Raw genomic sequence first — 14,647 nt, forward strand, 5'->3', positions numbered from 1 at the left:
CATGGAAAATATCAAGTTCTGCATTTTCAGGTTGTAAACAAACCAGTATATTTACTTGGTCTCCCTTCCATCAAACAGCTAGGTTTGATCGCAAAAGTTGAGACTGTAAAAGAAAGTCACAAAGAAGAAAAAACACCAAAACCAAGCAAAGAGTTGCTAACAACTTAAAAGGACGTGTTTGAAGGTGTAGGGTGCGTAGACCAAGAGCAGCACATTCACATTGATAAAGATGCGACCCCTGTAGTGCATCCTCCTCGCAAAATACCAGTGTCGCTACGACCATTGGTTAAGAAAGAGTTGAAACGCATGAGAGATCTAGGGATCATAAAGCAAACAGACCCAACTAAATGGGTAAGCTCGATGGTAACAGTTGCTAAAAAGGAAAAAAATGCAGTAAGGATATGCCTTGACCCTAGGGATTTGAACAAAGCTATACAGCGACCTCATTTTCCAATGAAAACCATTGAAGACATAGCAGACAAACTAACGGGAGCTAAATTTTTCAGTACACTAGACTGTAATTCAGGATTCTGGCAAATACCACTAGACAAGGAAAGCTCAGAACTCCTCACGTTCAATACACCAGAGGGCAGATATAGATTCAACCATTTGCCTTTTGGAACATCGTGTAGTAGCGAGCTGTTGCAATCAATCATGACAGAGACATTTCAAGACCTTGACGGTGTAGAGGTGTTGGTGGATGATATTCTGATATGGGGACACACAAAAGAAGTTCATGATAAGCGCCTAGAAAATGTTCTAAAAAGATGCCAAGAAAAGAATCTTAAACTGAACAAAGCGAAGTCAGATATGTCTGACAAAGGTCAGGTACATGGGCCATGTCCTCACAAACGAAGGGTTGAAACCAGATCCCAAGAAAATTGAAGCAATAACTAAGATGAAAGCACCAACAACTGTGAAAGCAGTACAGGAGTTTCTAGGTTGTGTCAATTACCTGGGTAAATTCTTAAAAAACCTGTCTGACATAAGAGCACCCCTTCGACAACTAACTAAAAAGAAAACAGCATGGTACTGGACTGATGAACATGAAAAATGTTTCAATCAACTCAAACAATTGTTGACGGAAGCCCCAATACTAAAGTACTGTAACGCAAATGGGTCTGGTAAACTTGTGAACTACAGAAGCAGGGCAGGGTGAGCGCCTGGTAAGGATTCAATGTGTATAAGACTGGTGGCTAGAGTAGGTTTCCATAACAAAAAAATAGTCTTGTGAAGTTGTGGGTTGGGACTGGAAATTTGGGAGCTGTGGAACGTCAGCCGTGTCCAGTCAAAGGGAATGAGTTAAGGATTACATGTGTACATGTAGCTGTCAGTAGACTGACAGGGGGTGTTTTGAGATGTGTAAATGATGTTGTGGATAGCTAAAAGGGGGATATGTAATAACCTAGGCTAGAAAGAGACAATCAGATACATGTATGTTTTGAGCACTTTTAGGAAGGGCTGCAAATTAATCTTATGAGCGGAAGGGAACTGAAAATGGTTATTGTTGGACCATTGTTTTGTGACCAATTCTGTTTGTATAGGGCTTTTAAAACAGGGCTGGTTGGATTCAAGTGATTACTTGGAAGTTGGGAAAATAATAGAAACTGGGACTGCCTGGGTATAAGGGGCAGAGCTCAGTGGTGAATTAGTCAGTTGTTGAGCTCAGTAGTTTGAATGAAGTTCTGGAGAGGAGTGAGACCACTTTGTATAAAGTGGAAATACTTCGTGCACGTACATGTAGTTGTAGCTTTAGAGAAGGACATCTGATTAGCAGATAGGTTGTGTGCTGGAACTGGATCGAGCGGGTTGGAGGATAATTTATGTGAGTACGATGACATGTACATAATCACATGCAACCATGTATACCTCGATCTAGGGCATTGTCAGTGTAACCTGAGTTTACAGTTATACTGTTGCTTTTGTCCTGATTTTAATGATGGTAGTGTTATTGTGTAGTAGTGTTCATTCTTGTAAATAATGTGCAGAAGAAGTAAATGGAAGTGGAGTCAAATAAATTAGCTAGACATGAGTAGAATAAGAATAATCCTCTCTGGGTGTGCCATTCTTCAGAATTTTTTGTCCTCAGTGTAACGGGCGGTATATTTCCACCCAAACGGATCCGGTCCCTGGCCATATTTATGCGCGAGCTGTACAGCTCCCGGGTTACTTGGTCCCGGCGAGTCAGAAACGTCGCTGAAACGTACAACAACCGTCAGTACGATTTCAATTTTAGATCCCTCGAGTTTTTTCATTGTGAATTGTGTTTTTGTGGATCACAGTATTCCAAATTCACGTCAGCCTAAACGCCCAGACATATTCGTGAAACGGTAAATGCGATGGCCGACCGAACAGAATGGATCACGGAACAGTTACCGGAAAGTAAAGGTTGTCGACCTCGATGGTAAGAATATAACTCAAGAAGCCCGTTCACAAACCCGGCCCTGTCATGCCTGTATTTTAGACCCGTGAATTATGTACTCATTGAACAACTTTCGATCGGCTATAATTTCCGTTTGAGTCCCGAAATTCCTTTGGAATGACAGATCCTACGCAACTCAAAGTTCAAATTCCCTCAGTTAGGCATTGACTAGCTGACTAGTGGATACCTTAATGTTTACAATTTGTGAACAATTTCAGTGTCATGTAATTAAGTCCGAAAGTCAAAACGGTGGCATCCGAAAATTGGGCACAAATTCAGCTGAGTGTTCCCGGCCTAACCATGCCTACGTGGCGCACTTAAACAACTCAGAAAATCCCACAACATTAATAAATTCTGATAAATCATTATAGCCTCCACTCATATACCCAACTACAAGTTTGAAAATAAATTAAGTTTGAAAATAAATATTTTGTTATTTTTGGGTGCATTTTAAAAGCGTAGTGGCTATCGTTACGGCAGTCGTAACGCAACCTTCAAATGCTATCGTTACGGCATTGTAAAATCACAATGCAAACGTATATAAGAATTACAACACCACATCTTGCTGCGTTACGACTGCCGTAACAATAGCCACTGCCTTTTAAAAGAGCTCATTTTGTGCACTTCAAAAGAAATCGGAAAATCACGCCAAAATAGAATTTCATTGGAACTTTTTAGGGGGTAGGCTTAGGCCTACGTAAACTCAAGATTTATGAACAGGAATGTTTAGAACTTGATGAAATTTCACTAGCTGTGAAATTTGAGGTAAAAACATTGCTCTAGCAAGGCACTGGATGCAAAATATTGAAGTGCTCCACGTTAGGGGCCGCGCTACCCCTCGAACTATGGGTATTATAATATCCATAGTTCTAGGGGTAGGGCCGCGCCACGTTAGGGTACATCAACTAGACCCAGACTAACTGGGGCGCTATACATGCTGTAGTAGTAGTGTAGGCCTAGTCGTTTTTTTCGCGGAGGCTATCCTGTGTCGAGCTGGGTTATTCCAATCATCTTTGTTCCAATAAAGGGTTACCCCAATAAAGTATAGTTGGGGCGCCCCAAAACTGTGTAACGTTCATGTTGGGACCAGCTAGGTGATTGTAAAGTTTGGACAGAATTTAGTGAAGTTAATATGAAGTACGTTTCTCTTTTTTTTTCAAAATCAGCACAATGGGTTGTCGTTAAATACGATGACGGTGTGGTGTCAGATGTGCTCAAGTCAGGCATGATAGAGTTTGAGGATGGTTCCACGGGGCAGCACAACCGTCTTTCCATTGGCCAATCTTGCATGGCCCCATGGAAGAATCACAGTTTCTACAACGCCGTAATATTGGCTGTATCTGGTATGTATATTAATCATTATAACATATAAGCCCAATTGCCTTATTTCATTTGACATTTGCAGAACCCAATTGGAATACTTCAGAAGTTGTATTTGTACATAGAAGAAGAGGTTGGCAATTTTCACATGTACCCTTGTTTATCCAGTCCAGTGGGTTATTTCTCATTCTCATTGTTTCTACCAAGGTAACTTACACTAAGGTGGAAATGAAAAGCATGCCTGATTGGCAGGGCATTTTGGCTGTACATGTATCACATCATTCACTTCTGGTCCTTGCTCTATGCTTCAACTGACTGTTATTTGATTTCCAAACATTCTAGAAATTCTATCATCACTTCATGGATCTACATGTATGTCCACAATTTCTTACAACTTTATTGCCTAACTAAAGTAATTAATTTCTCCACGAAGTGTACTTGACAATTTTAATGTTATACATTTTGTTTATAATAGAGAACAAGGAGGAAGTGCTGAAGGTGCAACAACGGGAACGTGTATCTGCAAAAAATGCACAAAAGCCTTCTAAACGAAAAAGTAAGTATACAATGCCTGTTTGTTTACCAAAGAGATTCATATAAAACAGGTGCAACAAACTAAGCATTAAAGTCACTTTGAAAACTGGCTTTTAAACTAAATATCCAATATACCCAAGGGAATCCAACTAGTATAGGATATGAGATTACAAATTGTGAAGCATAGGTATTGATATAATATGATTTGTTCATGGTGTGATTTTAATAATGTTCTTTTATTTCTGTTTCTATAAGTTGCCAATGTTTACTGAATATTTATCAACTGGTGCATAATTGGATATAACTTAATTGTCTAATGTTCAGCAGAGCAGCAAATCTTGGATGATGTCAAAGTGAAACAACTAAAAACCAGTGGTATGTCACAGCGCCGATTTAAGATTTTAATGTTGTTTATCTCAAACATCATTGAGTTTATAATAGTCTTGGTGAAAGACCTTTTCATTTGTATTTATGTACACAAGAGTGTGTTCACTCAAACTTGTTTAGGTTCTTTCCCTGTTTCATATCAGCTGTTATACGTTACATAGCAAAGTCAACAAGTTGAACTGATATTGTACAATTGAGACGGCCTTTATGTTTTTGTTGCATGTACCAATATTTATTGCATGTTCACTAACTTAATTTCAATCATTTCAACAGTTGAGCCTTGCCGATAACACCGTTATACAAGCTTGTGAACTTTCATTCTAACATACACAAAACTTGAGTTTATGAAGGTAAGATTGTGCATGTGTTATCAATGTAGATAAACTTACAAATAAGAACAATAATTTGAGGGCCTTTGTTTCTTGCAATTTTATATATTGACTCCTTATTTCGAGGATTGAGTTTATAGTTGTTATTTTGAGGAATGGCAAGGTGTTAATAAAATCCACCACTTTTTCCATAATGTTGTAATAATGTTGTAATATTATTACATTAATACATTAATACATGTGCAGTTGAACCTCGTTAATAAGAGCACTTTTTGACTACTGGTAATACCAGGTTCCTGTTATAACAATGTAATTTGTAAAAGTTCCAAGGACCTCTTACTAACGAGGTTCGACTGTACGTAGTTTTCAAGAGTTATAGTTGATCTTTTCCATGGCATAATTGTTATGCAAAATGGTTATGGAACTTTATTTCAAATATAATAATTGACTTTAAGGTTTTGTCTCTCCCTTTTTAATTTCAAAGTTGACCCATCTGTCATTAAGCTTACACCGGCTCCAGTCCAGTAGGGTACTACCAAGAACAAGAAACCAGCTAATGCCACAGCCAAAAAAGGTATTGAAATGATTATATGTGTTTACCTTTTACAAAAAAAAATGTTTAATTGTTTACTCAACTCTTCATCCAATTGGTCCAAGAAAAAAAGAGGGGTTTATTGGATGACTACCCAGGTTTTATTACTTTCCCATTTTTGTTTGCATTTTCTCAGACAAATTGTTTTGGGACCATTTAGTTTTCACACATTGATGGCATTTGCAGGGTGAAAATTTTGTATACACAAATTAAAAGGAGGAGAATTTAATTGTAACAGCTTTTGAAATTGTATGTTAATAGATTCAGAAAACACCATCATTTGACCCTGGTTTGTTAATTACACTAAACTGGATGCTTTTTCCAGACTCCTTATTTCAAGGATTGAGTTTATAGTTGTTATTTTGAGGAATGGCAAGGTGTTAATAAAATCGACCACTTTTTCCATAATGTTGTAATATTTATACATGTACAGTTGAACCTCATTAATAAGAGCACTGTTAATACATGTACAAGGTTTCTGTTATAACAACGACAATTGTAGGTCCCAACTCTTAAGTCTCCTTTGTTTTTGACTCCTGATAATACAAGGTTCCTGTTATAACAACGTATTTTGTAAAATTTCCAAGGACCTCTTACTAACGAGGTTCAAATGTACGTAGTTTTCAAGAGTTATAGTTGATCCTTTCCGCCGTGACATAATTGTTATGGAACTTTATTTCAAATATAATAATTGACTTTAAGGTTTTGTCTCTCCCTTTTTATTTTCATAGGTGACCCATCTGTCATTAAGCTTACACCGGCTCCAGTCCAGCAGGGTACTACCAAGAATAAGAAACCAGGTAATGCCACAGCCAAAAAAGGTATTGAAATGATTATATGTGTTTACCTTTTACAAAAAAATTGTTTAATTGTTTACTCAACTCTTAATACAATTGGGCCAAGAAAAAAAGGGGGGTTTATTGGATGACTACCCAGGTTTTATTACTTTCCCATGTTTGTTTACATTTTCTCAGACAAATTGTTTTGGGACCTTTTAGTTTTCACACATTGATAGCATTTGCAGGGTGAAAATTTTGTATACACAATTTAAAAGGAGAATTTAATTGTAATAGTTTATTAAATGAAATTGTTATAGATTTAGAAAACACCATCATTTTGACCCTGATTTGTTAATTACACTAAACTGGATGCTTTTTCCCTCACTGATTATAGTGCCCACTGCAAAGAACAAATCCAGTAAGCAGAATGCAGAGAAGACCGCACGCCTTGCCATGTTAGTTGGCATGAAGGATGTATTTGAGCGTGGTAAGTTTGTCAAGAACCATGGATTATGCTCAAAGCGATTGGTTTTTATTTTACGCTTCAATGTGTGACTTCTTGTGACATTTTTTATTAATATACAAAACTTCACTTATATTGTACTGTTGCGTTCCCGCAAATTGCGTAGTTTACTTCTTTCCCAACCAATCCATTCCACTCCGTGCACAGCGTAATGCTTGCAGCGATCCTGTGTGCCCTCACACAGCGCGAAGCTTACCACGAAAGGCACGAAGTCTTAGAGACGCACGCCAAGTGTGCAGCACATTATACAGTACGCTATTGTATAGCGCGCAATGCATGTAGCTCTCACAGCTATTGAACATGTACCGCCATGGGACATGTACTTAGGACTTAGCCATTTTCCCTCCACCTTTCCCCAGAGTCGATGCGAATTCCCCTCACACACCTTACCTCGCATCTGACCCACATTGACACCAAGCATTTAGCGAATGTGGCTCGCTAAAACCTATCCGTGTATTCACCCCGTATATGTGACCCCGTACACCCCAGCGAGTGTGTCCCGCTAACCCACTGGCCGAGACCTACGGTAGCTAGAGGTCAGGTTACGTCCTTCATCTCATAGTTTTACTCCATAGCATTAGTGTGTAGATTCTTATCCAGTCTAGAGACTAAGTCTTGTACACAAGCCTATGTACCGAGAAGTTATTCCCTTTCCCTTTTCCTTGAGGATCAGTTCCCCGTAAGGCACCCACGAGTGATCCTACTTCGCCCGCTAACCACTGCTCTCGGACTTTCTCCCACTAGAATGTCTAAGTCAGTCGTGTACAAATCTCCCATAGAGAACTTTCCCCATGCCTTTGTACACGGATGCATTATTCATAACTACCAGAATCCAATGCTCCCATTGGCTAAGACGCGCACCCAAAAGTCTATATAAAGCGCGTAGAAATGGCAGTTCTGGTCATTGTTGTACTGGGCTCTTACCCAGTAGATTCTTGAGCTGACCTTCACAGAGCTCCCCCATATGATGCATTAGATTGTTGCTCGGGGCTCTGACCCTGACAGAGTTCCCGACATGTACACATGTACGCCTTAACTTTACATTGTATATAGTGCGCCCTCTATTGACCTGAGATGTAAATTATCTCGAATAAAGTACTAGTGTGTGTGTGTAAGATACTTGTATCTGACTCTTTATTTGATAATGTCTCTCAACCCAGAGAGACGTTACAGTACTATACCAGATGCTCCTGCTCATGATGTACAGCAGCAGCCGCCCTTGACCAAGAAAACAGCAAATGTTGAGCAGCCCGATCAGACAGCGACAGTATCAACCAAGGAAAGTGTTGAGCCACTCGCGCAGACATTGATTGCCCCGACCAAGGATGATGGTGAGTGTTCAGTTTCCTTTGTAGTTAAAACTGCACTTTTCTTGTTTTGGGTGAAATTGGTCTTGTGCATTACAAACACATCAGCATTTCAACGCACATGCATTGTCTGCTTTCATCAGATGCAAGTAAAGTGACAGTTTAATATGGACCAAATTAACGTGCAAGTGTTAGGCCCCTATTTGGTTTTCCTTTTTATTTCATGAAATTATACCCAGAGAAAAACAAGAAATATAAATTCTATACAAGAACAACGTAAAACAGGTCTTTAATAGAAACATTTCAACAGGTCTTTATTCATGATCTGGAGAAGATAAACAAAAAGGTAACGCCACATCAATATTTTTTCCATTACAGAAATCGATTCGACAATAACTATGTTTCTGGAGTTGGAGGAACACCGGTCCCACGTTGAACGCCTAGAGCAAGATATCATAGCACTTAAAACAGCCTTGGAGATGCGAGAACAAGAAAATGCCAGCCTGCAGCAGGAAGTTATAGACTTAAAAGTGATTCTTGGTAATAGAATTGCGTTTCAGATCTCATCTAAGACATCTGGCCAGGGTAAACTTACATGCAGTTTTCATTTTTTTCTAATGTTATTTTGTCTAGTAGAATGATAATTGCGTCAAAACAAACGGGTTGTATTTTAGCAGGTTAATATTGCTAATCATTTATTTTCCCCAATAGCCGCTGACTGCACATCAAATTCGAACAGCGAGTTTGACAGCTCAAGCATATTGGAGTGCTCATCACCAATCCCTACTTGTGACTCTCCATGTTATGACTTGGATGACAATGTTCCCATGGTTACTGGTAAATATATATTTATATATATGTGTATATACATCCAATGAAAATGTGTATATTTTTTATACATATACACACATCCAATATGTCCAACTTCCTAGTTCTTTGATCATTCCCTATAGCAGATGCCAAGGATTAGTTTTTAAACCATTAAACTATCCAATTTGTGTGGTTTGAAAAGTCAGTAGAGTTGTGCAGCTGTTCTTGTATCTTATCTGCCATATGAAAGTGACTTAATTTTAAGAGAGCAGTGGGGCAGTGGTTTACCACGTTGCATCGTTACACTGGTTTTGTAGTGTACTCTCTCACTCAGAGCACTTGGTAAATCAAGACATGCCACAATTAATCAATTAATTGAAACCATACCTGTGAATGGTTTTGTAAACACTTTTGTGTTGCCAGTCAATGGAGTTGACAGACTGCCCAAAGTAGGCAGTTAATGTACATGTACATGTACATGTACAAGGTTAAGACAAATGAGAATCAACAGAGTTCACAATTATTTATTCAAGACATTTTCATTCAGTTGTTCTTGGACACTGATAGACTGTTGTCTTCATTAGACAGGGAAACAAAGCCCAAAACAAAGTGTTTACCACTTTCAAAGATCATGACACACATTTTAAGAACACAGATTTGATCTTCAATGTGTAATGGCTCCGTTCATAACACTCAAAACATCATTGAGAAAATATTTTGAGGAAAAAATGACAAAAAAACATACCCGAGACTTAGCGAATTCTCACGAAACGATGGTTTAGGGAAGACCTTCTTCATGATACGTCGTGAAATCTTGACCAATCAGCGTACACCAAGGAAAAAATGAATGGGTGGCCACACCGCTAACCGGCTATTCTCGCTTGCGGACTCACTGCACGGATGTGCTTGTCTCGGCGCTCAAGGCTGTTCATGTACTAACATTCCAACGTGTACAATGTGAACATATCCGTACGCGCACGCGCGTAGTCTTAGTTCCAAGACGTTACTATTATGTATTAGCGTTTGTGTATAAATGAACACTTTCGCGCTATAAATTATTTTCAATCAACAGTATCTTCGAGTCCAGGCATGCACAGGTACATGTAATTATGTAATTGGGTTTGCCCACACTATTGGGTATACATATTTGTTGCACGGAATGGATATATGAGATTGTAATAATTAAATGAAGTATGCTTCAAATGTGTACACTATTAACCCATTGGGGATTGTGTATACCTAAAAATTCAGACAACTGTCTTTGAGAGTGCAGATTTGGCTGAATTTATTAATTATATCACTATATTCCTGTTGATACTTCTGATCATGTCTGTCCAAATTACAAACATACAAAGTATGTGATTGAAATTACATTGAGCACCAGCATGTACTATATATCTGATCTGTAAATGGTGCAAACCAAAGAATTGATATAAATCTGAATAGTTTTTGTATTTTTATTTTTTGGAGCAGATGATGAAAGGGGAATTTTGGCTGTGTTGGTGCTTCCATGCATTTTCCCGACTGGAGTGAGACGGATAAAAGGAAAGACGAGCAGAACCACTGTGGATGATGCCATCAGGTCCTTCGTTGACTTCCAGCCAGTAAGAAAATAGATTGATTCATCAACCCTTACTTGGGTTGGGGGGGGGGGGCAGCTAGGCTAAATTAGCCCCCCTCCCTTCGTCATTTTTTGTGATTTCTTTGCAACTGCTGGGAATCACACATTATCCTTTCATGTCTTTTTTTTTTCAGTCAAGTCTTGCGCACAATTTTTTTAAAAATATATTCTCTTTTTAGAGAGGTATCTCTTTCCAAAATTTAAGAATTAACACATTTATATTTTTTTCCAGTAGGTATTTTGTCGAAAGTACAATGTATGTAACATTTTTAAATAAGTGGAATCACAAACTTGCAGCTACAATGTATTGGTTTCATGCTTTTTTGATAAAAAAATCCAAAATTAACCGCTAATTCTCTTCAGTCCTTTTCTATTTGAGTATTTTTGTTTTTCAAAGGTTTTCTTTTCTTTTCACTTTCACTTAGGTTGGGACAAACCTACCGAGGTACCTTGAAAATGTCAAGCTGGACCAACCATTTATCTTGCTGCTTGGTGAGAAGTTGTCACCAGAGCAGGTATTTGTAGTTGTGAAGCGTCAAGCCGTGCTTGTTAACTCCCTCCTCAAAGGTGTTGACCTATGTTTTAAAGCTGTTCTACATTCTCGATCTTTCGTATCCTTGGCAGTGTGGCACTACTTGGGAATTTTTCCAAAAGGTAACATACCAATTAGGCGAGGGAAAGGGGAATGCACAAACTTCAGGTTGTGTTAGAACTCTGAGGGCTTACTTAAGTAATAAACAGTAGTGATGTACATATACAGTTGACTCTCATAACAAACTCGTTTTAACAAAATTCCTGTTATTATCTTGGGCCTGTCTCCTATCTGTGTGTATTTGTATTTTTAAAACTTCTGACTGGCAACCCCCATCCGAGCAAAGACTATTTGGGAAGGATGCCACAACAGGTATAGGGCTAGAGTGGATGTTAATCCAGAGGTCTGGGGTTCGAGTACTAGATTAAAACGAAACGACTCAGCAGTCCTGGTGTATAAGATCTAACATATTCAAAAGCAATCTAAAATAGCAGAAACCGGATTTAAAATAGTTCTGCACAATGATATTACTAGTTCATTATAGGTACTTTTGCATTTCTATTTTTCTTTTTTGTAATGAAACGTTACTTTTCTGACCTCAAGTAAATAGAGTGGATGTTAATCCAGAGGTCTCGGGTTCGAGTACTAGATTAAAACGAAACGACTCAGCAGTCCTGGTGTATAAGATCTTACATATTCAAAAGCAATCTAAAATAGCAGAAAACGGGTTTAAAATAGTTCTGCACAATGAAATTACTGGTTGTTCATTATAGGTACTTTTGCATTTCTATTTTTCTTTTTTGTAATGAAACGTTACTTTTCTGACCTCAAGTAAATCAAGGGCTAAGAAACACAAGGCATTATCCTCATTTTGAGGAAGTTTTAAACTGTTTATTTGATTTATATTTGTGAATGGTAATTTTTGTTTTTACGTTTTAAGGGCGAGGGTTTAGGGAAAATGGGATCATGTTTTGACAGCATCTTACACAACTTTAGCAAATATCAGCAGAAATGTTTATCCTGGCCTCCCTTCCCCCTCCCCCTCTCTCCCCCCTTATGACCTCGTAGGATCACCCCTTTGGGTCTGGCATGAAGAACACTACATGATCTCCTTCGGTTTTCAATACGTTTTACTTTTAGAAAAGGGTAACACATTGAATATTCCATTATTGTACAATTTGAGCCACTTTATACCGTTTTAGTAACATACATTTGTATGCTATATTTTATGGAGTTTCCCATGCCAAATTGCCAAAATAATATTCATTACATTAAAGATTTATTTAAAAGATGTATTTTAACGTGAACAGTGCTGCAATATAAACAAATCAAAAGCACTGATCATCACAATCCATTCCTGGAAATAAATACATACATGTACACATGTATATTCATCAGCAGATAATTTAATGTTTACTTTTTATTTTCTTTGTACAGTTGCCCTGCAACATGTATCCTGTTCTAAACCTGACAAGGTAAGCATGTGTTCCTTTTCAATAACATGCACTTATTTATGGCAGCTACTCAAAAGGGAAACAATTATGAAAATAAAAATTCTACTCGGCTTTCATTCCTCAAACATAATTTTTCCAAGAAATTCTGTTGATTGTTGCCATAAATAGTGTGTGGAATACATGCTTATCTCGTCTGACCCGGAAAAATGGGTCATATTTGTCCCAACCCATCTTGGGTCAGAATGACCCAGAGACGGGTCAGAAAGAATGACCCGATTTACGAGTCAAACAATATTTTGACCCAACTTTCTGGGTCACACTGAGTGACCCAACATTCCGAGTCATTCTGACCCAGAAATGCAGAAAGGGTTGGGTCAAATATGACCCTTTTTTCTGGTCAGATCTGACCCGTTCCGGGTCAGATGACCAGGGAGTTTTTAGAGTGTACACAGCCTGCTACAAAGCAAACTACAAAGCCAACTACAAAGCCAACGGAAGCACAACCGAATGTGGGCACCAGTTGCCCAGCTGAACAGATGGTGAGTATAATTTGCAGGCTGTTCATTTTTTATAGGTCACCTCAAGTTTGGTTGTGATGCGCATGCGTTTTTCCATTGAGTTGTGCACACAACCTACATAATCCATAGTGCATATACACACATTTTAGGGCAGTTGCGTGTGGCTCAAGTGCGTACAAGATCTAATGTCACCACAATACTCAAGCAGAAATGAAGTATAATATATGTAAGTAAGCACGTGATGTGATTTGGCAGTACCACAAATCACACAAATGATTTGATTAGCTCTAATTTCACATGTTTTACTGTACTGCTTCTCACATTATTTGGGGGACAAAGGTAACCCACCCTATACACATGTCATTGTATATCATTTGGTCTAAACCTCAGTTTAAATCCTTCTGGGATGATCTGTTGTAACTGTCAAAAAAAAATATCATGGGTTAAATTGGTACTGTGCGTCAATACAGTAGGTACTCTCAAACTGGAAAAAATATTTAATGTGTGAAACAGCACCAGTAGATTAGAAATTTCTACGGTATTAAGTAATTTCAAGATTAGTGCTTCTTATTGTCAAAGACAAATAAAAAAAAGAAAGATCCTAAATGGAAATTTAATCAGACAGGACCAAAAATCCCTTTTCAACATGTAGCGTAGCAAAACGAAGTTGCTCACAAAATTCACCTGTACTTGAGAAAGTATAACAAACTGAATTACTATTTTAAAGTGTTAACACTTCTTGATACAATAGTCAGGTCACTTACTAAACCGTCAATATATATTGGGCTACATGTATATATAGTGTTTGTTACTCTAAGGAAAAACTGAAGTTTTAACAGTCTAGATTTTTTAGATTTTAAATTAGTCACGATATTTTTAGTTATCCCACAAACATAAATTGTAAGTTTGCATCCCCCTTGTTTCTCTTATTGATTCTCACAGATTTTGTCAAGTCAAAGACCGCAAGGGAGCAATGGGAAGTTCCTGATGACAACACTTTGAAAAGATGCATCACAAATAAAATTACAAACAGTCGCCGCGCTAACCCCAAAATATAAATTGAACTTTGATAATACAGTAAACCTCGGCCAAGTTGACTTCGTATAGCTCGCCAAGTCGCTCAAGTCGGCAGTCTGAACGAAGTCCCAATTCGCCCTAATGTATTTGCAATGTAGATTCTTATGTCAAAGCCGACAATTGTAAGTCGTCATTTTGTACAAGTCGGCTCATTTCTCGCAGTCCCTTGTCAATAGCAAACATACAGTAAACCTTGGTTAAGTCGGCACTGTCGGGACCTCCCAATTTCTGGCGACTTACGTGTATGACGACATGTGCTGTATTAAGTCGTCGTTATGCCGACTTACACAGATAAATGGGCTATGTGCATGTATCACCAAGGCTTCTACTGAATACGTACAATGTATTTACCCATGTTAAAGTAGATTCCAGTGTGATCCTAACCCTATGATTATTCGCAAATATCGCTCCGTGGTGGGGTCTTGGAGTGATATTATATACC

At 38.2% G+C, this 14,647-nt stretch overlaps 1 protein-coding gene across 1 annotated transcript; it reads left to right on the plus strand.

Moving 5' to 3' along the window:
• Window positions 1–7,699: 7,699 nt before the first annotated feature.
• On the plus strand, window positions 7,700–9,071 carry LOC119735846. The gene is made up of 3 exons (XM_038209785.1): window positions 7,700–8,217; window positions 8,572–8,778; window positions 8,905–9,071. Exons 1-3 carry the CDS (start codon window positions 8,031–8,033, stop codon window positions 9,069–9,071), a joined length of 561 nt encoding a protein of 186 aa, XP_038065713.1. The 5' UTR covers window positions 7,700–8,030.
• The last annotated feature ends 5,576 nt before the right edge of the window (window positions 9,072–14,647 follow it).

Source organism: Patiria miniata, unplaced genomic scaffold (assembly GCF_015706575.1).
Source record: "Patiria miniata isolate m_02_andy unplaced genomic scaffold, ASM1570657v1 HiC_scaffold_29, whole genome shotgun sequence".
Lineage (NCBI taxonomy): Eukaryota > Metazoa > Echinodermata > Asteroidea > Valvatida > Asterinidae > Patiria > Patiria miniata.